Source organism: Barbus barbus (assembly GCF_936440315.1).
Source record: "Barbus barbus genome assembly, chromosome: 44".
NCBI lineage: Eukaryota > Metazoa > Chordata > Actinopteri > Cypriniformes > Cyprinidae > Barbus > Barbus barbus.
This window is the reverse complement of record NC_136722.1, coordinates 13,741,366-13,765,812: the sequence shown is the minus strand read 5'-3', so window position 1 is coordinate 13,765,812 and position 24,447 is coordinate 13,741,366. Positions and strand designations below refer to the sequence as shown.

General features: G+C 36.8%; 1 protein-coding gene across 1 annotated transcript in view; it reads left to right on the top strand.

The window, feature by feature from the left end:
- The window catches only part of LOC306863469 (brefeldin A-inhibited guanine nucleotide-exchange protein 1-like), a 69,176-nt gene that overhangs the window by 24,232 nt on the left and 20,497 nt on the right, over positions 1-24,447 (top strand). Inside the window, exons 3-20 of the mRNA XM_079406810.1 lie at positions 3,952-4,108; positions 4,194-4,340; positions 5,314-5,493; positions 8,959-9,226; positions 10,683-10,799; positions 12,477-12,667; positions 13,731-13,864; positions 15,375-15,609; positions 15,946-16,045; positions 16,135-16,274; positions 17,434-17,542; positions 19,420-19,621; positions 21,921-22,032; positions 22,642-22,847; positions 22,954-23,038; positions 23,284-23,449; positions 24,086-24,237; positions 24,315-24,443. Coding sequence (XP_079262936.1) covers positions 3,952-4,108; positions 4,194-4,340; positions 5,314-5,493; positions 8,959-9,226; positions 10,683-10,799; positions 12,477-12,667; positions 13,731-13,864; positions 15,375-15,609; positions 15,946-16,045; positions 16,135-16,274; positions 17,434-17,542; positions 19,420-19,621; positions 21,921-22,032; positions 22,642-22,847; positions 22,954-23,038; positions 23,284-23,449; positions 24,086-24,237; positions 24,315-24,443 — 2,830 coding nt within the window. The remainder of the gene's footprint in view (positions 1-3,951; positions 4,109-4,193; positions 4,341-5,313; positions 5,494-8,958; positions 9,227-10,682; positions 10,800-12,476; positions 12,668-13,730; positions 13,865-15,374; positions 15,610-15,945; positions 16,046-16,134; positions 16,275-17,433; positions 17,543-19,419; positions 19,622-21,920; positions 22,033-22,641; positions 22,848-22,953; positions 23,039-23,283; positions 23,450-24,085; positions 24,238-24,314; positions 24,444-24,447) is intronic.

Below are 24,447 nucleotides of genomic sequence, written 5' to 3'. Positions count from 1 at the left end.
TTATTTTTCATTAATACTAAGCAGATGTCATTTTTTGTTCAGATCAAAATGTTATAACATTGTATGTTACAATTGTAAACTTAAACTGTGAACCTTTTAAAGGAGGGTCTAAAAATATATATGGTCTTTTTTATAAAATACATTTTATAAATTTAACTAAAGAATCCTGCAAGCACTTTAATTTTTCCTCCTTTCCTTGTACTGCACAAAAGTGGTTCAATAACGTTGAATGTTACAGGGACTAATAATTGCAAATGCAGATCCCAGTGTGTTCTGGTTAAACAGTTTTTATTTATTGCTAAGGTTTGCATATAGTGGTGTGCTCTTAATGACTGCTTTCCTAAAAATATATCCTATTCCTAAAATAAGAAATATCCCAATATATTGCCTTGCTTACAGTATTGCAATATATCGTATCGTGAGACGTATCGTATCGCCAGATTCTTGCCAATACACAGCCCTACAATGAAAGAAGGCAGAACTATTATTCTGGCTGTAGTATTGTTGCTGCCGCCGGTGCCATGTCCTGGAGACGCTGTGTTTCATTGTGAAAGCGAAAGTACTTTGTTTGAGCTTCCAAAAGAGGACACAACTAGAAATCAGTGGTTAAGTTGTATTTACAACACTATTCCAGAACAGTTCAACCCAAATATTAGAGTGTGTGCAGCGCATTTTACAGAGGACTATTTCCTGAACCTGGAAGAATAAAAAACAAAGCTGGCTTGCACAAAGGCTGTTTCTATAAAGTGGGGCCATTCTAACGCTTCTGACTCCCAGCCTGTAAGTACATTACCGCTACTGACTATTCAAACGCGAGTTTTGAGCTGTGTAGTGCTTGTTGTTTGTCGTTTCTCTGATCTCAAATGCAGACATCATTATAATCAGAAATTCTGTCCCCACTGGATGCAACAAATGCCTCGTTTATAATGGGTTTTATTGTTTTTGTGTCGTCGCGCCAGGACATGGCATCACAATGCGGTGAGGGGGGCGTAACATTTCCGTCTCACGCTTGAGGTATTCGGCCAATCACAATGCACTGGATTGCTGGCCAATCGGAGCATCCTTGCTTCTCAGAACGATGAGCTTTGTAAAAATCGACGTGATTCAGAAAGGCAGGGCATAGAGGAGCAAAAATAATGTGCAGTATGTGGAAAATAAACACGTTGCATTACACCAAATACACAAAATAATGTTCTTTTTAGCAACGTCATATGGCCCCTTTAAGTAGACATCTACCAATGGGAAAAGTGTATACCTTTAATTTAGAGATTTGGGACTGTTTTTCCTACAGTATTTTGTTTTCTGCGTTAGATTCTGCAAATGGTTAATTTGATTCATTAAAAAGGACAGTACTTTTAAGAGCAAGTTTGCAAGTTTTCGTTTTTGTGCTGTCTGTTTTTGTGTACAGTTAGCTGGATGGATCAAACTTACTAAAATATGAGCTGCAAACTTCTAATAAATAGGAACTGTAAATAAATGATCCTTTTAAAAATGGTTCCTTATAATGAGGCTTGTGCTGGCTGTTCAAATTAGCATACAATTAATTGAATGGATGATATGCATCAAAGTGTGAATATTTTTAGTCAGAAAGATTCATGAAACAGCCTTGTTTGTAAGTTAGCACTCACTCAGTGAATCATTCAGAGACTTTTGCTTTGACTTTTTGTTTGTGCAGTGACCATGATTCATCATGATTTGTGTTAGATTCGCCAAATTATTTGTTTGATTCGTTTCAAGTTTAATCATGAAATAGACAGAATTAGCTGGATGGATGATACATGCTAAAATATGAGCTGCAAATTTCTACTAAATATGAATTGTGAAAAAATACTCAAATGGCTCTTTTCAATGTATCTGTTAAAAAGATTCATGAAACCTAATGCAGTCATACAGTTTTTGCATACAGTTAGCTGGTTGGATGATAAGCACTAAAATATGAGCTTCAGATTTTTAATAAATGCGAATTGTTATTAAGTGAATCTATTGAAATGGTTGTTTTTACTGAGTCAAAAATATTCACAAAGTTTTTTTTTTTTAGTTAGCAGTTTGAATCAAACTCATTCAGTCAGTGAATAACTCCAAACGTTTTTGAGTAAGGTCACAATTTGGGACATAGTACAATATATTGTTTTTGCAGTGAACAGTTCAGACTGATGGCTCCTGTGTTAGAGTTGCCAAATGATTCATTTGAATCATATCATTAAAAGAACAGTGTTTTAAAGAGCATGTTCGCTCAAGAAATAGACCATATTTTTGTGCTGTCTGTTTGTTTTTGTGCACATTTAGCTGGAAGGATGATAGGTGCTAAAATATGAGCTGCAAACTTCTAATAAAAATGAATTGTGAATAAATGACTCATTTGAAAGGCCTCTTTTTGATGAGTCAGATTCACAAAACAGCTTTGTGTTTGTAAGTTAGCAGTTTGAATCAGACTCATTAAATCAGTAACTCATCCAGAGCTGTTAACAACAGTCGTGAGTCATTTTTCCAATTCAAATTTAACACAGCCGAGATTTGTAATAAATTAATAATGGTAATGTTTGAAAAAATAATAATTTTCATTTTTGAGCATGTGTGCTCCAGTTCCCCAAAGGGAAACACTATTTGGGTTTTAATGACATAATGGAACCATAATCGACCATAATATAGCTCATTACAATACTATCGTATCTCATATACAATATAGTATGAATAGTGACTGCATCTTTCTCTTCCACTGCTTTGCTCTGTCACTTTCTCTTTTTGCAACATGTCCATTTAGTGCTCCACTTTATTCATCACCTCTCTCTCTCTCCACTCAACTTAATTCTTATCTCCCCCAACCTCTTCCCCATGTCCCACTGCACTCATCAAGTCATCTTGCTGAAGGAAATCGTAAAGCTCGTCCTAGCTAACACACAGCAGTCCCAGCTTGGCCTGGCACCTCTCCAGATCCGTTGCTCATCTCGAGCTGATACAGTGGCTGGATAGAAAGCGAGAGTTTGCAGTCTCTAGGTCACATCCACTGCAGTGTGGATATATAAAAAGATTCAAGGGCTTTCTCCCACTGCCAGAACTAAAGGGTTTTTTTTTGTGCATTAAAAAAGAAAGAAAGAAATGTTACAATGTTTTACTGTAATGTAGGACCTTATGAAATCTGTTTATTTTTTCCCATATTCCATTTAATTTTTTTAGAAATTCAGTTTTTCCCATTTTAATGGTGAAACAAAAGCATGTCTAATTAATTAAACTCGTGAAACTTACACAACAATCACGAACAGCATTTTATTAAAAGTTAAAAAATACGTTTTGTTGTATTTCTACCAAATTCTGTGTTAATGGTTTAATTAAATTTGAATAATCACAAGCATCTCTAATTAATAGATTTTTACAAAAAATGAATGTATTTTATTTATTTATTTAAATCTTTTTATTTTTAAATGTGTATTCACATTTTTCTGGTAAATAAATTCTAATAAATAATTTTTCTGGTAAATATTCCTTAAAAATAATCTTTTATTAATAATTGTAGTAGTAGTAGTAGTACTATCATTACACTAAGTAATATTTCTGTCACTGTTTCTTCAAGTTAAACTGAACCTTTATTTTGATGGGTTGTTGTGAAGACCTTTTAGTTTCTATTTGTATGTGAAATGACGATGGATTTTTCTGGAGAAATGGACAAATGCTCATGAAGTGACTTTCAGAGCAGTTCTAGAGATTGTTTGTGTGTTCATGTACTCATTTGAGGCGGCAGCGGCTGAAAGAAATCACAGGGCCCTAGTAATGTATAAGTGTAATGTCTTCAATTATTTGAACTTGGGTTTTTTATACTAACATTTATATGTGATTAACTGCAATATATTTGATTAATTAATCAGCATACTGTGTACTTAATTTAATAAAAATGTTCAAATGATTGTCAGCCCCTATTCAGTTTGACTGATCGACGTCTTTGTTTTTGTTTTGTAGCCCACCACCTGAGGACAACAAGTCAAGTTCCAGTACTTTGCCGCCAGTCAAATCCAAGACCAGCTTCATTGAAGCAGATAAGTACTTCCTGCCGTTTGAGTTGGCCTGTCAGTCCAAATGTCCGCGCATCGTCATCACCTCTCTAGACTGTTTACAGGTCAGTGCCCTACAACACGCTGATGTCAGGATGCTTTTTATGATAACGATATTTCATCTCACGCGCTGTGTTTATGATTTTTTAGAAACTCATAGCATATGGTCACCTGACGGGCAGCGCTCCAGACAACACCACCCCCGGAAAAAAACTAATCGACAGGATCATAGAGACTATATGTGGCTGTTTCCAAGGGCCGCAGACGGATGAAGGCGTCCAGTTGCAAATTATAAAGGTCAAATATATTTATGTGAGATAGCTCATAACGTGCAGAGCAAATAATGCCATGTTTTGGTTTTATTAAATTCAGAAATGCTCAGGGTAGGTTATTTGGGTGATGTTTATACAGGATCTTCGGTATTGCAGTATTAAACTACATAAAGAAGGTACATCAGAAATATAGCTAATTACAAATGATTATTAATGACACTATATCAAATAATAAGAATACAATTAATAGATTTTAAATAATAATAATAATAACTGTATGACATGTTTCTTTAAGTTTTGACTGTTTTAATAATTTGAAAATGTCTTTCTCATCATAATTTAGAATTTAATAGCAATTATTATCATTATTATTACATTAAATGCTATAATAATTATAAAATTTTAATTTATTGTGACCGAAGGGGGTTTTCATATTATTAAAACTGGCTGAAGTATATCTTTCAGCTCCTATATGGAAATTCTGTTTATTTATCTATAATTTATTTAAATGCAGTAGCAATTTTTAATGGGGAATGATTATGTTTGTTTAAACTATTAATTCAGTATTGATTTAATTTTAGTCTTTGGTCTTAGTCTTCTATATAATATATATTTTTTTTAAAGCAAATACGCCTGTCTTTTTTCAATTTGAGTATGTAGGTTGTTCTCTCTTATTCTCTATGTAGAACTGGCCTAACCTGTAGTGCTCAGATTTCCATAGCGTCATTTGCCTGAGCTATTGTTTTACAAATCTCATTGTGGAATGTGGAGTAGCAGGACAAGCACGGCTCCTGAAATCTGCTAAACTCTTTCATACGGCCGCATGTCGAGCCTAAACTGTTTGAACTTTACCAAGATTCCCGCAGCTTAAGTAATAAATGATAACTCTCCCCCATATTGTCCGAATACTTTCCTAGGTTTTATGGCTACAGTTGTGTCTTAACGTCCTCTGTGGTTACATTTGTGCTTGTTTCTTTTTTTACTCCCGTCCCCGACAGGCCTTGCTCACAGCCGTGACCTCGCAGCAAATAGAGATCCACGAAGGTACGGTTCTGCAGGCCGTGAGAACATGCTACAACATCTATCTGGCCAGTAAGAACCTCATCAACCAGACCACGGCCAAAGCCACCCTCACGCAGATGCTGAATGTGATATTCGCCCGCATGGAGAACCAAGCAGTGAGTGCATTGGACACTTCTCCTGTGGTAATATGGAGAAATGACACCTTGGTCTAACACTTCTTCTTTCTTTTTGGTTGATGCCTCTCCTCCTCCTCCTTCCCCCCTCAAAATATAGCTTACAAATCACAAGATCAGTTGGTCTTTGGCATCAAGAAAGCGAGATCGTCAGGTAAAGAGTGACAGGACTGCCTTGAAATGTGCTTGATCTGAAGTTTTCTCTGGTTTGTGTACATCAGTTTCATCCGTCACTCTCGCACTCTGTCTCTTTCTCTGATCTCTCTCAGACGTCTCGCTCCAGTCTGCTTGCCTTGGCTTCATTGCGTTCGTTTTCTGCCTGCTGTCGTCCCCTCCATGACAAATGAGTTCCTTTCATCTGTCTTACCATGTTTATGTGTTGTGGAAGAGTGTGACTACAGCAGCTCTCTCTCGTTTGTAAGGCCACGTTTACACCTGGTAGTAACATCCGTCTCAGGTGGTTTGGTCATATGTTGTCAGTGAAAACAGCTGTTGACACCTGGTAGTAACGTGACTTCTGTGACAAACGTGTTTGGATTTTGAGGAAAGAGTCTGTGATTTAGGACGCCATTTGTTGCTCTATGGGACTTGAAATTATTTATATATTGTTCAGCCTTTTAACAATATTAATATGGTTTAAAAACGGCATATATTTGATCTAAAATAATTAAATAAAGTATTATTACAATTAACCGTTTTATTGTTGAAATGTCAGTGTTGAAAACACAAAATATTTTTGTGAAAATCGTAATTCATTAATTTTCAAGATTTCTTCCTGAAAAGATTTGAGAACAGCATGTATTTGAAATAAAATATTTTGTAGCATTTTAAATGTCTTTATTGTCACTTTTGATCAATTTATCTAATCTTTTCTGAATAAAAGTATTTATTTCTTTGAAAAAAGTTGAACAGAGCAACCAACATTTTTATTAAATATTTGTTACATTTTCAGAATGTTAAATATGTATGTAAATGTAATGTAAATATACAACTCGATTTAAAATAATCAAGGTTTTCCCCATTTTTTTCCACTGTATGAATAAAATAAATAAAATATTGAATTATTTTTATTTATATGCACAATCATTTATTATAAACCACAATATTTATTAATATTTACAAATGTTTTGAAATTAACATTTTAATACATAAATATTAATGCTCCATGGAGAATTCCACAAATATTTTCAGTAATAATGGCAAGGAATTATTGGATCAGAGTTTTGATGCATTGACACATTGTGAATGCACATTAAATGTCATATTCACAATGGACTACAAAATAATTTCTAGTATTTTGAATATATTAGAAATATATTAGAATATTCTTGTATAATGAGTATTCAATATCAAGAAAGGAAGTATAGAAAAAAAGAATTTTTTTTTTAGTTTTTTTTTTTTTTTGTAAATTCACTTCTCTCTGATCTCATGTTTTGAGCAGAATTGTTGCTAAGAATAATTATTTTGGCCGATTATTAAAACTTTGGATGGGTATGTGTCACATGATTAGTGTTGTTCAGGGAACATTTTGTAGTGATCGTATCAAAAAACATTTTGGACCTCGTTTACAATCGCATTTAGTGTTGTCATTTGGGTTTGGATCATCCGAGATGGATTTTGATACCAGGAGCAAACACGATGTGTCTGTATCTTTGTGGTTTAGGTAGCTGCATGTGGAGGAGGACAGCGAGGTGCAGTGTAGATGTTTTACAGTTGGTGCATTGATCAAAAGGATGCCATTTGCGGTTTTGGCACAAGCAGAACACAGTCACACAGTTTTAGCAGTCTGGACGGAGCGTGACACATTCTGACACAGCCAGACACATCATGCATAATTAATCAGCTGTACAATATTGAAGATGTGTCTGTTTTGCCAACACAGACCAGGCCATATTAGACCACCTGAATTCAGCTGAAAGCTCTAGAGAAGGGACATCATTGTCCCTCATACTTTATTAATAAACCTGTTACATTAAATGTCCTTCCTGGGTAATGGATAAATGCAGTGCATTCTAGACTCTGCTCACTAAATGGCGGTCTTTGATATGTACCTAGAAGTTAAAAATATAAGCGTTTCGTTCATTTAATTTATGAATCAAATCCAGTTGGTATGTTTAACAAAATAATTTGTACTCTTTGTATGTCAGAATATACTCTTGTCGAGATGATTTATTTATTTATGTGCTATTTTTATTTATTTGTTTGGTTTAGAAATTACAAATAAAACTTATAATACATATATGTAAATGTTATTTAATTATTTACATTGAATTATTGAATCTATTAATAGTCATAGTTCCATTGTATCAGTTGCTAGGACCTAAGGTGATTTACCATTTTTCATTTTGCTATTTACTATTAAAACTAAGGTATCAGAAGCTGGAACCAAATTATTTATTTATTTATTCATTTATAAGTTATAATTTAAAATACATGATATTATGTTAATTGAAAATTATTTACCTTATTGAATCTATTAATAGACCTAGTTTAATTATATCAGTTTTATCACCCAAGGTATTGTTTTTTTGTTTTATTTACTAGGTATCAGATGCTGGTATTGTATCAAAGCTATTTATTATTATATATTTTTTTTATTTACAGCTCTATTTTTATTTTATCAGCTTCTAAGCCCAAGGTTTTTTTTGATAAGGTATCAGCTCAGTTTCAGTTGTCATACTTGGACCGTTTAGACACTGTGTGATTTTTGATGTGATATTTGTCATAAGACAAAATATGCAGATTATTAAAGATTTTTGATTGCATAATGTGGCATGCTCACTGTCATTTATGGCAGACTTATTCCCTCCGCAATGAATTGAGTGAAGACACTACTACTTCATCCTTTTGTGGAACACAAAAGAAATTGAAAAAAATAATCAGTGTTTTGTTTTTGTTAGTTTTTTTGGCCCAAACTATGAAAATCAATGTTCAAGTCCATATCAAGTCCAATGTTGTTTGGACACCACTGATTTTTCTTGTGTATACAGTATCTTCTTTTATGTTCCACAAAAGAAAGAATGTCATACAGGTACAAAACCACATGAGAATGAGTAACTGATGACAGAATTTTCATTTTCAAGTGAACTACCCCTTTTAGAGTGATAAACTTATCCTGCTTTAAAACACCAAAGTAAGCATGTGCGTAGTCCAGATTGTCATTCCAGGTGCATGTAGTCCAACCACCATCTGTCTCTATGAGCACAGACATTGTCTTCACATACAGTAAGATGCTATAAGATCCTGGTCTTGTGTTTCTTTTTTTCTTTTTTTTAAAGACGGGAAACGTCTTTATTTCTAAACGTAATCATTTGCCTCCCGTTCAGAGAAATGGATGTACATCAGCGTGGCTTTGGGCTCCCGGCTGCCCCGGAGGGAACATGAGTGTGTAAACTCACCCTGATACATGTTTACAATGAGTTGACTTTGTGCGTATGTGTGTTCCAGCTGCAGGAAGCCAAGCAGATGGAGAGAGAAAGGCACAGGCAGCATTCTCCAGTCAGCCAGCAAGAACCAGATTCTCCTGGGCAGCAGCACACCGACACCCCCGGCAAAAGCCTGCCCGCGGAGGCCAACGGTGGACCGGGGCACCAGGGCAGCAAGGTCGAGCAGGGATCCCCACCGTACGAGAGTCCCGAACCAGAGAACGGCACCGACTTCTGCCCTTCAGAGAATGAGCAGACTGAGGCAGACCAGGCTACTGCTGCTGCGCAAAGTAAAGAGAAGCATGCAAACATGAAGGGATTAATTTAGCTTTAGGGGGCCATGTTTATGTAAATGATTATGCTGATTTCTCTAAATGACTCTAGACACCAATGGTATATTCTTGGAGAGTGCTTTTCGTTATTGCTTCAGTTCACTCAGTTATAAAATGTGACTGAAAATGTAAAGTTTAATAGAATTTATTCACAAAGAGTTTGTTAAAAATACATTTGAAAAGTCTTATATGTGACCCTGGACCACAAAACCAGTCTTAAGTCGCTGGGGTATATTTGTAGCAATAGCCAAAAACACATTGTATGGGTCAAAATTATTGATTTTTCTTTAATGCCAAAAATCATTAGGATATTAAGTAAAGATCATGTTCCATGAAGATATTTTGTCAATTTCCTACTGTAAATATCAAAACTTAATTTTTGATTGGTATTATGCATTGCTAAGAACTTAATTTGGACAACTTTAAAGGTGATTTTCTCAATATTTAGATTTTTTTGCACCCTCCGATTCCAGATATTCAAATAGTTGTATCTAATATTGTCCTATCCTAACCATACATCAATGGAAATCTTATTTATTCAGCTTTCAGATGATGTATAAATCTCAATTTCCAAAAATTTTCTGTTTAAAGATTTATTCTTTAAATAATAAGATTTATTGTTATTCCACCTTGTTTTTGCCATGAAAATCTTCTTTGGTGCTCACATGGCATTAAAGTTGACATTAAAAAAATATTTATTTTTGTCATCATTTACTCACTCTCTTAGAGGTTTCTGTTCCTCCGCTGAAAAACCCAGGTAACCAAATTGTATAAATTAAATCTCAACAATATATTTGTACAAGACTTGGATTAAACTTCATATGGATTTGTTATATACCTTTGGATCTTCTAAGTTTTGGTTATTTGGATTTCCAATGGAGAAACTTCTAAGGTATCATTAGAAATATCTTAATTTGTGTTTCGAAGATTAACAAAAGTCTTATTGGTTTGAAATAACATGAGGATGAGTTAATGATGACAGAATATACATTTTTGGGTGAACTATCCCTTTAAGTTAATAATATGACTAATTTTAGTTGGTTACCCTCCTCCTCCCAACACTGCTAGGCACATACAAGCATCTCTGATTCCTAGTCATTATTAGTTAATCGTGTATTCAGGCTTGACATCAGAACAGATGAGACATCTTCTAATGATGTGACATTGGGAAAACTGTGTCAGTGTCTCTGAGTCTTACGTAAGTTTAATAGCACAGCTTTCCATCAGAACATCACCCAGTTACGAGCAGGATGGAGTCCCCTCTTAATAACACTTATTAAAGTTAAATTGAGAAACTGATCACGTGGATTTAATGTGACTACAGAGCGTGCTTGGAGGGAAAATCCTCCTATCGCACCATGAATGACTGACTAGACAGAATTAGACGCTTAAACATACTCGTCTGTCTTTTTAGGTGCGGCAAAGCATGGCACAGAAGCAACCGAGGAAGAAGAAAACCGGAACTATGAAGAGAAAGCGCAGGAGATTGTACAGAGCATTTTGCAAGAAGTAGTAAACACAATTGCTGGAGGCGAGTTATATTCATCATACTTGAAGGGGACAGTTGGACAGTTCAGACAAAAATGAATTGTCACACATTTATGTATATACGCTCACCGGCCACTTTATTAGGTACACCTGTTCAATTGCTTGGTAACACAAATTGCTAATCAGCCAATCACATGGCAGCAACTCAATGCATTGTCATCTACAGATGCAACTCAGAAAAATAGAATATGGTGAAAAAGTTTAGTTTTTTTTAGATACTGATTTTTGACTTTCATGAGTTGTAAGCTCTAATCATCCAAATGAAAACAAAAACACTTTTGAAGTGTTTTACTTTACATGTAATGAATCTAAAATATATGAAAGTTTCACTTTTTGAAATAAGTTACAAGAAAAAATTAACTTTTTCACCGTATTCTAATTTTCTGAGATGCACCTGTAGATGTGGTGAAGACGACTTGAAGTTCAAACCGAGCATCAGAATGGGGAAGAAAGGGGATTTAAGTGACTTTGAACGTGGAATGGTTGCTGGTGAACCATGTCACAAAGCTCAAATCATCTCAGACTGGTTTCTTGAACATGACAATGAGTTCACTTTACTCAAATGGCCTCCACTGTCACCAGATCTCAATCCAATAGAGCACCTTTGGGATGTGGTGGAACGGGAGATTCGCATCATGGATGTGCAGCCGACAAATCTGTAGCAACTGCGTGATGCTATCATGTCAATATGGACCAAAATCTCTGAGGAATGTTTCCAACACCTTGTTGAATCTATACCACGAAGAATTAAGGCAGTTCTGAAGGCAAAAGAGGGTCCAACCCAGCGCTACCAAGGTGTACCTAATAAAGTGGCCAGTGTGTGTGTGTGTGTGTGTGTGTGTGTATATATACGTGTTTGGGGTCAGTAAGATTTTGGCTGAATTTAGTTTGATCAGATATGCAGTACAAGTAGTATTGTTGCAAAATATTATTACAATTTAAAATAGCTGTTTTCTATGGAATCCTGTTTCTGCCACTGAATAAAAAAAGTTTTTTTTATCTCACAATTCTGACAATTTTTTCTCGTAATTGCAAGTTCTCTTTTTTCTCAGAATTGCATTATATAAACTTGCAATTGTGAGTTATAAAGTTATATTGTGATTCTGACTTTATTACACGCAAAAGTGAGAATTGTGAGATGTAAACTTGCAATTCTGAGAACATATCAGTCTTTTTTTTCCCTACAGAATTGGACTTTATATCTCCATAATTCTGAGAAAAAAAGTCTGAATTGTGTGGAAAACGTGAGAAATGTGAAATATGAACTCGCAATTGCGAGAGAAAAGTCAGAATTGTGAGATGCAAACTTGCATTTGTGAGTAAAAAAAGTTTTTATCTCACAATTTCGAGTTAATATCACCCAATTCTGACTATATCTCGCTAATGCTAGTTTATATCATGCAGTTCTGAGAAAAAAGTCAGAATTGCAAGATGTAAACTCCCAATTGTGAGAAAAAGTCTGAATTGTCAGATCAAATCAAATGTTTGTAATGACATCAAGAGAAGAAAATTATGACAATTAAATTTTTTTGTTGAACTGTCCCTTTAAGGAAGCAAATCTTGTTAATGTTGTTAAATGACTGTTCTAGTGGTAGTTTGATTTTGGTAGCAATACACTTTAAACCAGGACCCAGCCTGAAGTCTGTTTTTCTGTGTTCAGATGTTAAGGAAAGCCGTGAGGGCGAGGCCGAGCAAGCTGAGGGCATTCCAAACTCTCTGGAAGAGGAGGGTGGGTTGGGCAGTGACAACGAAAATGTTCACGCCAACGGCATCCCTGGAACACCCATCTCTGCGAGCTTTACTCCGTCCCTACCTGACGACAGACTGTCTGTCTCTTCCAATGACACTCAGGTACCAGTTTCCACTTCTGCCATGAATGGGGAAAAGTAAAGCGGCTTCTTGTTTACACATGTGTAATTGTTTTGACTGGATTGTTTATCCAGAACTGACTTCATTGATTTAACAGTTGAATTCCTCAAAATTAAATTTTAGGGTTTGTTTGCGATGTCACAAACCATGATACCCTCATTTTTCTCAAGTGTTTTGCTATAATAAGAAACTGCTACTTGTGAAATGTTTTGTAAAAAGCAGTTCTCCCTCATCTGTTTGAATGAGCAGCTAGAGGTAATAAAGCATGGACACTTTTAGAAATAAAGAGTCCCAGTGTTTTTTTTTAAATGATTAAATCCCTGTGTTATACTAAATATTTTTTCCGGTTTCCTTGCTTACACAGTGAACTGTACCTGGCCTTTAATTCAACAAAATTGTATCTTCTCTTTAGGTCACCCCAACACAGGAAGGAAAGACTAAGAACATTTTTTAACACGTTCAAATATTGAGATATTTTCCTAGTATTGACACAATCTTGTTATTGCCTTTCTTTAAACACAATATTATCATGTCAGCAAAATCCAATATCGATTGACATCTAATTAATTTGTATTGATATTTAAGTGCATAAACCAATTTCAATACTTACGTACTGTATATGCTGAATAAAACAAAACATCCTAAATATTTTAAACTTGCAGTAACCCATTTTTGCAGCTGAATGTGTGCCTGGTTAATTAAAGAAAAGAATCTGAAATACATGATTTATTTTAAGATGGAATTAGTTTGTTCTGTACGAACATACAGTATTTATTTTATTAGTGTAGGTCATAATGTTCTTAAATTGGATTTTAAAAACTGCAGAAATCCTGTTATTAAACGTGAAGATATTTTATGTATTTTTTTTAAAGTGTCAAAATATTTTTTGGGGCCATTGTATGTGCTTAATGGACCATAATGCCAATTTTATGGCTTGTTGCTTTTTTTATGGTTGATGCATGTTATGTGCTGTAGATGATGATTAATTTCCCTGGCAGTTAAATTTGATTGCTGTAAGACTCTAACGTGAGCATTTCTCCCACAGGAATCGGTAGCTACCACTGGTTCAGCACCAGGTGCGAAGTTTTCTCACATTCTCCAGAAGGATGCATTCTTGGTATTCCGTTCACTCTGCAAGCTCTCTATGAAGCCCCTTTCAGACGGTCCCCCTGATCCGAAGTAAGCCTGTCTTTCTTAAAAAAATCATCTGACTGTATACAAAATGAATTGTTTGTTTGCTGGGCCAAATGTCATGCCAAAAATGACATCCCCAGTCAGAATCCAATTGAGTTTGATGTGATTATATCCTAATCTGACATCTGTCATTATAGATATTTTGTATCGAGAGTGTTGAAGGCATCAGTTCACATTGTTGTCTATGGTTTTATCAGCTGCTGCCCCATAAAAGGTGAATAGGGCTGTCAGAGGGCAAGAGAGATGTTCCTCACTGTCATTTGAAGAGAAAGAGAGCCATTAGTTCTGGTGTCTTCAGGGGCAGTGAGGCAGGAAGCTTGTTTCAGTGCTATTGATCACTCTTTGTGAAATGGATTTAGACCTGTTGACCCCTCTTGATTTACATCAGGACTTTATTTATCAGTGGTGCACACTAAGGCACTAAGCATAGATGGGGGTTAGGGACATGATACATGTCTCAGATCATGCAATTTGTTGAGGAGAGGTTGTTGTTGTTGTTTTTTTAACTTTTTTTTAAATGATTGAACTAGAGGACAATAAAATGGACTTTCATTGAAGGATCTTTAAGAAGCCACTTGGCAACTGCTTACAACACATTAAGTGCCCTGACAACCACCCAGAAAATGTAGCTTAATTTAGTTAATCAGTACAGTTAATACAGGTAGCTGTTTCTGTGGAGTGCGTTTGGATTTTGTTGCTGCATAGTTTTGAAAATTATTATATTATTATTGAATTTAATACTTAATAATTAATTAATTCAAATGAGATATTTTATAGAAAGTGTGTTGTTGTTGCGTTTGTTGCATCAGCGGAAAACCTCTTCTCCGGGAGCACCAGCTCATTTGCATTAAAGCAGCATACTCAAATACAGCGCGTTTTGGCTCTCACCCTAAAAGTGGCAATTTTAACAAGCTATAAAAAATTATCTGTTGGGTATTTTGAGCTAAAACTTGACACACACTCTGGGGATATCAGAGACTTATTTTACATCTTGTAAAAAGGAGCATAATAGGTCCCCTTTAACTAAAACTTTTCTCAATTATTACAACATTGCTAATTTTCTACGTTTATTTAATTTAATTTTATTATTTTGTTTAATGTGAGATTTACGTCAATTACCGAAAACCATTTTTAATGCTTTTGAAAACTTTATTCGTTTCTTATTTTGTATTATTAAATTCATAAATTATTGTACATTTAATGTCTGCAGTCTGATAAGCACTTTATCAGAGGTCCTGCCACCAACAGAAACTATTCATTTTGAATTCTCAATATTTTTAGATTTTCTTAATTTATGTCTTTCTTTGGCCATGTCAGTTAGAAATTTTAAGTATTTAAACACTCATTTAATTATTTTTCATGCCGTTTTCACCCCAGTAATGCAAAAGTTAACTGATTCGTCTTTATTAAGTTTAGTTTGGCCTTGGCATGTTTTATATGGAATGAGGATTAAATATATTGTTTTATTCACCTAAGATTCCTCAACTTCCTGCAGATCCCATGAGCTGCGGTCCAAGGTCCTCTCGCTACAGCTCCTCCTTTCCATCCTGCAGAACGCTGGGCCCATCTTCAAAACCAATGAGATGTTCATCAACGCCATCAAGCAGTACCTGTGCGTAGCACTGTCTAAAAATGGCGTCTCCTCCGTCCCCGAGGTGTTCGAGCTGTCGCTGTCCATCTTCCTCACCCTTCTGTCCAACTTCAAGACACATCTCAAGATGCAAATCGAGGTGCCTGAACTCAGTTCCCCCCGAGTCGCAACGTGTTTGCGCTTCTTGCCCTGATGGCGTCAGTCTTTGGAGCGTCTAGCTGACAGTGTGGATTTATTTAAGCTGTGGTTTAGGATGAAAGCTTGTAATTCTGCCTCTGTCTGTTTGTGTGTGCCTCATTCCAGATGAGTGTGTTAGGATTTATTGTGCACAGTCTTGTGTAGTAATATTTCTCAAATCGATCAAGTTACACATCTTGGCAACACCATATATTGTTGAAACATTATTATTGCTCTGTTACTGACTTTATAAATTTATAAGGTGAAAACTTGACCGTTTTTGTTTTTCTCTCCTCAGGTGTTTTTCAAAGAGATTTTTCTTTATATTCTGGAAACGTCCACAAGCTCGTATGACCACAAGTGGATGGTCATTCAAACCCTCACTAGAATATGTGCTGGTATGAAAGCTTTCCTTTACCATCTCACGTTCAAATATATATAAGAGAGTGTTTCTACAAGTTATTCTATGTTATTTCTACTCTCACAGATGCCCAGAGTGTGGTAGATATCTATGTTAATTATGATTGTGACCTGAATGCTGCTAATATTTTCGAGAGGCTGGTGAATGACCTCTCAAAGATTGCACAAGGACGAGGAGGCCATGAACTGGGTACAACCCCACTTCAGGTAAACACGCTGTCATTAAATGGATTGGTTGACGCAGAAATGGTCATCACTTACTCACCCTCATTCCCTCATTTTGTTCATGAGCACACAAAAAAAACATTTGAAGTGCTCTTTCCCATACAAAATCATATTATGTGCAGTGGCACTCAAACAAGGACACATTAAATTGATCAAATGTGGCAGTAAAGGCATTTATAATGTTGTAAGAGATTAAATGTAATTTAAACAGAATTTCATAATAAATATCATTATTATCTCAGACTTCTTTAAAAAATATTCCAAATCTTTTCCCACCTCAAGCATTTGAAATAACCTGTGTATCTGTATATAGTGTTGGGTAGATTACTTATGAATTGTAGCCCATTACTGATTACAAATTACATAAAGAAAATTGTAGTTAGTAATGTAATCTGTTGGATTACACATATTAGGTAATGTATTCTGACTATGTTTTGATTTCTTTATTCTTCAACACCATGAAGTGCATTAAACATTACATTACACCCCGGTTTTCCCAAACTGGGGTCCATGAATGAACTTCAGGGCATTTGTGAGTTAATTTAATATAAAGCTTTCTTAAATTATAAAAGTATCAGATAAAACAAATTGTGTGGACTCTCCGTTTTCTATGGTCAGTTCCATAAAACTGGTAAATAAGTGGTAGGATTTATTTAGAAAATAAAATTTAAGAGAGAAAAAATTAGATTTAGGGCAAATCAACACTTTATGAATGTTTTACTGCTATTGTGTGAATATATAATCATGAAATGTAATGCAATCTAACAAGAAGTACTTAATGTAATGTAATGCAATCTAACAAGAAGTACTTAATTTTTTTAATCTGATTACATAATCCAGATAACATGTAATCAGTTACTACCCTGCACTATCTATACTGTATATATTTGCAAATGTAAATATTTATAAATGCAAATGTTTAGAAATGTAAAAGTCTACTTGTCGCTAAACTTAAGTACAGCTTTAAAAACTTGGAATATATGGCACAGGAATCTTGTATTAACTACTTTCATGATGCTGTTGTACTTTTTGAAGTTTACAGTAAATGATATAGAATTTTATTTTTGATTTGGAACAGGTAAATTATAAGAACTCTTCTTTTAAAACAGTGTTAGTGATCCCAGGTCATGTTGTCCCTCAGGAGCTGACTCTAAGGAAGAAAGGACTGGAGTGTCTGGTGTCAATTCTCAAGTGTATGGTGGAGTGGAGCAAAGACCAATATGTCAACCCCAACTCCCAGACAAGTCTCGGTAAGGCAAAAAATCAGCCTCTGCGGAACAAAATATCAATACTAGCTCCTCAACCAGTATAATACCTGCAGAACCTTATTTAGCCCCTCTGTACCCTGATATGCTTTGGATCCAAGCAGTTGCATTACGTATTCCAGGTAACGGCCCTGGCTTTTCTAAATGAATCTAAAATGAAAAAGTGTATTTATGCTGCTTTCCAGAGGCTTCTGGCTTGTGCAGAACCAAATGGATAAACAGTTGCTTTTGAGGACAGTGCACTAGGAGTCCTGTGCCTCAAAGACAGGCAGGAAATGCTATTCGTCGTGATGGCTACGCAGGCCTTTCATCTTAATCAAACAACCCTGAGGCTGTTATTCATCACCCTGACATCAGGGAGGCAGTTTGCAGGCTTCCTGAACACTGCAAACCCAAGCTTCTCCTATAAGCTGGGAACGTGCGTCAGGCTAGAGACCCTGCCTCTTCAGAGCAGAGGGGATTTAGGTCTAATCAAACTTGGCTATATTGAGCTGGAGGAGAAGAGGCTCTGATGGCCCAAAGGGAAATTTCTCTGTTCCCTCAAGCCCACTGCAGATTTTCAGTTATCAGCCAATCATAAACCAGAGATTCTTGCTTATTTTTAAATGACAAGTTGAACCCTAGGAAGCACATAGCTACAGGCTCACAAACACCTTAGAGAACACCTAAAATGTAAAATTTTAATTTTTTATTTATTTAATGACAGTGGTTACCATGGATTTAATGTAGCTGTGGTAATTTAGTGGAAACTATGTTTACAATGGCAAATCAAGAAATGGCTGTAACCTTTCATCTAGACTAAATAGCTACTCTTACATATACAGGCTTTATGTCCTGATCGGCCAATCGGATAGTAGCATACTCATCTAGATAACTATTCAGGTGCATTATGTTTGTTCTGGATCACTAATCAAAGCTTTCAGGTTCTTGAATTCTCATCATGCTAGCCAATCAATCTTTGTTCTTTTTTCTTAACAAACGCACATCAAAAGGGAGAGCAGGTAATGGCAGTTTGTAGTGACATTAGAATTGATTGCATTAGCTTGTGTTGCGTAAACTAGATAGTGGTTTCTTAATAGTTCTTTGTTTTGTGGCCATATTAGCTTTTGTATATCAAACAGATACATTAATACGAGCAGGTAAGTATTTCCCAGCTGCTACTGGCTCCTATGATCTTTCTGAGAGAGGAAACTATGAGAAAGGAGGAAGTGTGACCTGACAGCTCGTGTTACAATGATAGCTACCCGCTAAATCATTTACAGTGTTTCCATTGTGAAATAAGATCCCGCAAACATGCAACCAATGGCTTCCACATACCCAAACCGCCTGTTTGTCTTGCTTGCACCAACTTCAGATCTGTTACATTGTGCATTCAGGTCACGCTGCTCTTTCTTCAGTCCCTATCTTGCTGTTTTTTTTCATACGAGTCAGCTGAGGCCAAGGACTTTATTAGAGAACTGTTGTGTTGGGAAACTCATAGAGGGAGCTGAGCCAGAGAACAGACTCGATACACCAACAGCCAACCAGGAGGCCAATGAATCATGCTGTCTCTACTTCCTAGCCTGTAGGGGCTCATCATGGTGTTTTACAAACTGGGCTTGTCACTACTTTTGCCTTCTCTGAAATTGCATCTGAATTGAGATGGTTCTCACTGCAGAACACAAGATCCAGGGGGCGATCCAGATCCAACTCTTCCCACCTTACATAGACTTAACCTACCCGTCTCCTCGCCCGATCTCTAATCCCACCCATAAACCTACCAATCTCCACCCCCTAGATGTGGATCCAACCACGCCCCCTGGATCTTCTGTTCTGCAGTGAGGGGCTACTGTCTGAATTTCATTACCTTCTTTCTCAATCAGGCCAAGAAAAGCCTTCAGAACAGGAGACCAATGAGTCGAAGCATCCGGAAACGATTAACCGTTATGGCAGCATAAACTCTTTGGACTCCACCGCCTCATCGGGCATCGGGAGTTACAGCACGCAGATGTCCGGGACGGACAACCCTGAGCAGTTTGAGGTCCTCAAACAACAGAAGGAGATTATAGAGCAAGGCATTGACCTGTAAGCCATTATGTTGGAATCAAAAGCATGAAATCAGTCTGTGCACCATACATGGTTTGACAAAATCACTGTCAATAGATATTTGTATGGAAATTTTCTTAGTTTACATATTCCAGGGGTGTCCAGTCTTAAATGTGAAGTGTGTAAGTTCTGCACTATTATTAAGAACAATTTAGAATTGTAAAAAATGTTGTTTGCAAACAGGTTTCACACAAACAATCCCCGTCTGCCAGTGGTCAGACAAACAGGTAGTCCCATCCCAAAATGATGCACTCTATTGAGCCAGTAGTTGAACTGTTTATTCAAACAAGCCAACTTTTTACCTAGTTCTGCAGCTTTCACATGTCGGTTTAATGCATTAAATTTAAACAAGACTGCTCACATTTACACGTCAATGAGGCCTATTTGGTAGTCAGAAACCAAAGAGTAAAATGCATGAATGTCAAGGTTTGTGCTGTTTGTGCAGCACCTACTGCTCTGCCTTTCCTTCTGAGGAAACCATTTCAGTTTGATTATACCAGTATGTTTTATAAATCTTTCACAATGTATTTCAATGTTTGAATCACAGCAGCAAAAACAGCCCATTTAAAGAATTAGTTCACTTCAGAATAAAAAATTTCCTGATAGTGTACTCACCCATATGTCATCCAAGACGTTCATGTCTTTCTTTCTTCAGTTGAAAAAAAAGGAACGTTTTTGAGGATATTTCTCCGTACAGTGGACTTCAATGGTGGCCAATGGATCGAAGGTCCAAATTTCAGTTTTAATGCAGCTTCAAAGGGCTCTACATGATCCCAGCTGAGGAATAAAGGTCTTATCTAGCAAAACGCTAGATAATAATTATATACTTTTCAACCACAAATGCTGCTTGTCTTGCACTAGCTCTGTAATGCGCATGCGCATCTTCACACATTATGCCCGGTACACACCAAGCTGACGGCTACGAACTAGTGGCGACGAAAGCAGACAGCGTTGTCGGCAGCATCTTGGTCCAAAGTTGCTTGAGACACCAAGCCGACGCTAAACACCCAACAGCCAAGTAGCATGTCCGTTCTGCGCCTTTTCTCGCGCACTGGTTCGCCAGCTGAACAGCCAATCACAATGGTCAGATGGCCCGACATGTGGAATTGGCCGGAAAAAAGCCGACGAGGACCAACTTCAGCTGACGGCGCGGAACACACTGAGAAAACTTAGTCGGCCGATGAACAAATACTGCCCTACGGCCGTCCGTCGGCTTGGTGTGTACCGGGCTTTACTTAATCACGTTGGCAAGGTCACACACGGGTACACTTCGTCTGTGTACTTCACCTCAAAAAGGTAAGGTAGGGTGGGGGCAGTCATGGCCTAATGGATAGAGAGTTGGCCTTGTAATCCGAAGGTCGTGGGTTCGAGTCTCCGGTCCAGCAGGGATTGTAGGTGGGGGAGTGAATAGCTAACACTCTCTCCACCCTCAATACCACGACTGAGGTGAGACCCTTGAGCAAGGCACCGATCCCCCAACTGCTCCCCGGGCACCGCAGCATTGGCTGCCCACTGCTCCGGGTGTATGTTCACTACTGTGTATACACTTGGATGGGTTAAATGCAGAGCACAAATTCTGAGTATGGGTCACCAACTTGGCCACACACCATTTCCCTTTCCCTTTCCTTTTCCTTAACAACTCCATCTCATTTTCTCCTCTAACTTCAAAATCGTCCAACTTCGTTTTTTTTATTTTTTTGTAAAGGGCGTTTGACTTTCTTTGCCAGCTCGGTTTGTAAACACTTAGGTCGGTACTTCCGCCTAAGTCACGTATGCGTGACTACGTAATTGCGTGAGGTCGAGCTAGTGCAAGACGAGCATTTGTGGTTAAAAAGTTTATCAAATTTTTTTTTATTGAAAATGGCTGATCGTTTCGCTAGATAAGGCCCTTATTCCTCGGCTGGGATTGAGCCCTTTTAAGCTGCATTGAAACTGCAATTTGGACCTTCAACGTCCCCATTGAAGTCCACTATATGGAGAAAAATCTTGGAATGTTTTCCTCAAAAACCTTCATTTTTTTCGATTGAAGAAAGACAGACTTGAACATCTTGAATGACATAGGGGTGAGTAAATTACCAGGAAATTTAGTGAATTAATCATTTAACAGTGAGAGGGATGGGACAAAACTATATTATACCTCTTTTTGGTACAAACACCATTACTAATGTCATAACCTTGGGGAAAAAATGTATTGTATGAAAGCTTCGTCTGCATACTTAAAAAATGCTGAATCTTAATATGCAGCTCACGTTGGTGTTCTATGTACCATTATGCACAGGTTCAACAAAAAACCAAAGAGGGGCATTCAGTACCTGCAGGAGCAAGGCATGCTGGGAACCACACCCGAAGATATCGCCCAGTTCTTACATCAAGAGGAGAGGCTTGACTCTGTAAGACATATAACTTGTTTGCCTACAAGATATAATATTTTTACTTTGTTTCTTCCATGTACGGTGACCTAGGGTCAAATAGATTTTAACAATACAGCAGTGTACTATAATAAAACTCTGAATATGCATATGCAGCTTTAGAGCTTTTCTGAAACATTTCTGAAAAACAAAGCAAAACAAAAATATCAAGACACTCCAGCAAAGTGTTGCCAAACTTCCACTTAGAGATAATTTGATCCTTCAGTGTGATGAATCGGCAACTCAGTTGCTCATTCATCAGGCCTCAAAAAAACTCCAGCAGTAATGGGCAAAGAGAGCTCCTTATATCTGCCTTAAAATTAGGGCACTTCAGCAGAACAGCCCTCACCCTCCTGAATGACTTGAGATGTGCGTGGAATACTTCAATAGACATTGCATTTCAATGATGCACAGTGGATAAATGCTCAAGTATATCTCCAATCTGCAGTGTCTGTAGCATTGAGCATGCATTGAGTTATTTTGCATAAATGCATTTTGCATTGTGTGATATTGAGTGTTTTTCTGGTATATATTTTTCTGCCTACATAGTCGATATCTGACTCATTGGTTCTTCTGTTTCCACCCTCACAGATCCAGGTAGGAGAGTTTCTCGGAGACAACGATCGCATCAATAAAGAAGTTATGTATGCCTACGTCGACCAAATGGACTTCCAGGGCAAAGACTTCGTGCCGGCGCTGCGCATGTTCCTTGAGGGTTTCCGCCTGCCCGGAGAGGCCCAGAAAATCGATCGACTGATGGAGAAATTTGCTGCTAGATATTTAGAATGCAACCAAGGGTGAGTGCAACAGTCCCCTGCTGTTGCACCCAATTAACCTACGTCGCTAATTATGCCGCAAACACTGAACTCAATCGCTGTTTGTCTCTTTTATCTCTCTCCTTAGGCAAACACTGTTCGCCAGCGCTGACACCGCGTACGTCCTCGCGTATTCAATCATCATGTTGACTACAGATCTACACAGTCCGCAGGTTAGTTCTCCGAGCACTGATTGTTCACTGAAATCTACAGCGAATGCAGAATGCAGAATGCATTTTCTTTTCATTCCCTAGTCTATGAATGTTAATGTGAATGTCGGAGTTGGAATCGGCTGTTTGGCATTCAGCCTTGATATGTGAGCAGAATAGCTAAATCTAGGGTGATGGATGTTGCTGAAACGCAACAAAAACAAGAGGAAGAACGCTACTGATCTGTTGCTTCCTTTATCTTGGTGCAGGTGAAGAATAAAATGACGAAAGAGCAATACATCAAGATGAACCGAGGTATCAATGACAGTAAAGATTTACCGGAGGAGTATCTCTCAGCCATTTATGATGAAATCGCAGGGAAAAAAATATCCATGAAGGAGACAAAGGAGTTAACTCTAAAGTCAAATAAGCAAAGTGAGTATTTGACGAACAGATAAACATGGTGACAAAATCAAATAGACTCTCTTGAATTTTTTTCCCCCTAACTGGGGTCACAGCAATCCTTAGATTCAGTTATGAATTAACAAGACTGTATAAATTATTTTATTTTGTAGTGTTTTACAGTAGAATGCTGTGGTTGACCGAACAAAGTAGTTCAGTATTTTGTAATTGTTAATAAATTAGTAATCATTTGAATCATTAATGATTTTTGTTATTGACAAGAATGATAATAATTACATTTATTTCATTTTTTATTAAAATAAAAATACAATGCATTTAATTATTAATAATAATGATGATAATTATTAAAGATGATACTATTAAAATAAAAATATTTTATAAATACACATAATAATACTTAATAATAAAGTCGTAATAATAATAGTACAAATGTATTAAAATACAAAAAAAATGACTTCATTATTATTATTATTTAAGTGTTATTAATTATGATTATTATTAAAATACAAAATATTATATATACATATAATAATAATAATAATAACTTATTAAAATACAAAAAAAATATTACTTTATTATTATTATTATTATTATTATTATGTGATATGTGGTAACTGATGGCGTGTTCTGCTACTGTCTTTGGAGCAGGTGTGGCCAGTGAAAAGCAGAGGAGGCTTCTGTATAATGTTGAGATGGAGCAGATGGCAAAGACAGCCAAGGCTCTGATGGAGGCTGTGAGCCACGTTCAGGCCCCCTTCACCAGCGCCACCCACCTCGAGCATGTCAGACCAATGTTTAAGGTATTCTGTGCATGTACATACACATGCATTCTGTTTGAATGCAAATACTCATCCCATAATATCTTGATCTCTCATAGCTGGCATGGACACCCTTCCTGGCTGCGTTCAGCGTGGGTCTGCAGGACTGTGATGACACTGAGGTGGCCTCTCTGTGTCTGGAGGGAATCCGCTGTGCTATCAGGATAGCCTGCATCTTCAGCATTCAGGTAA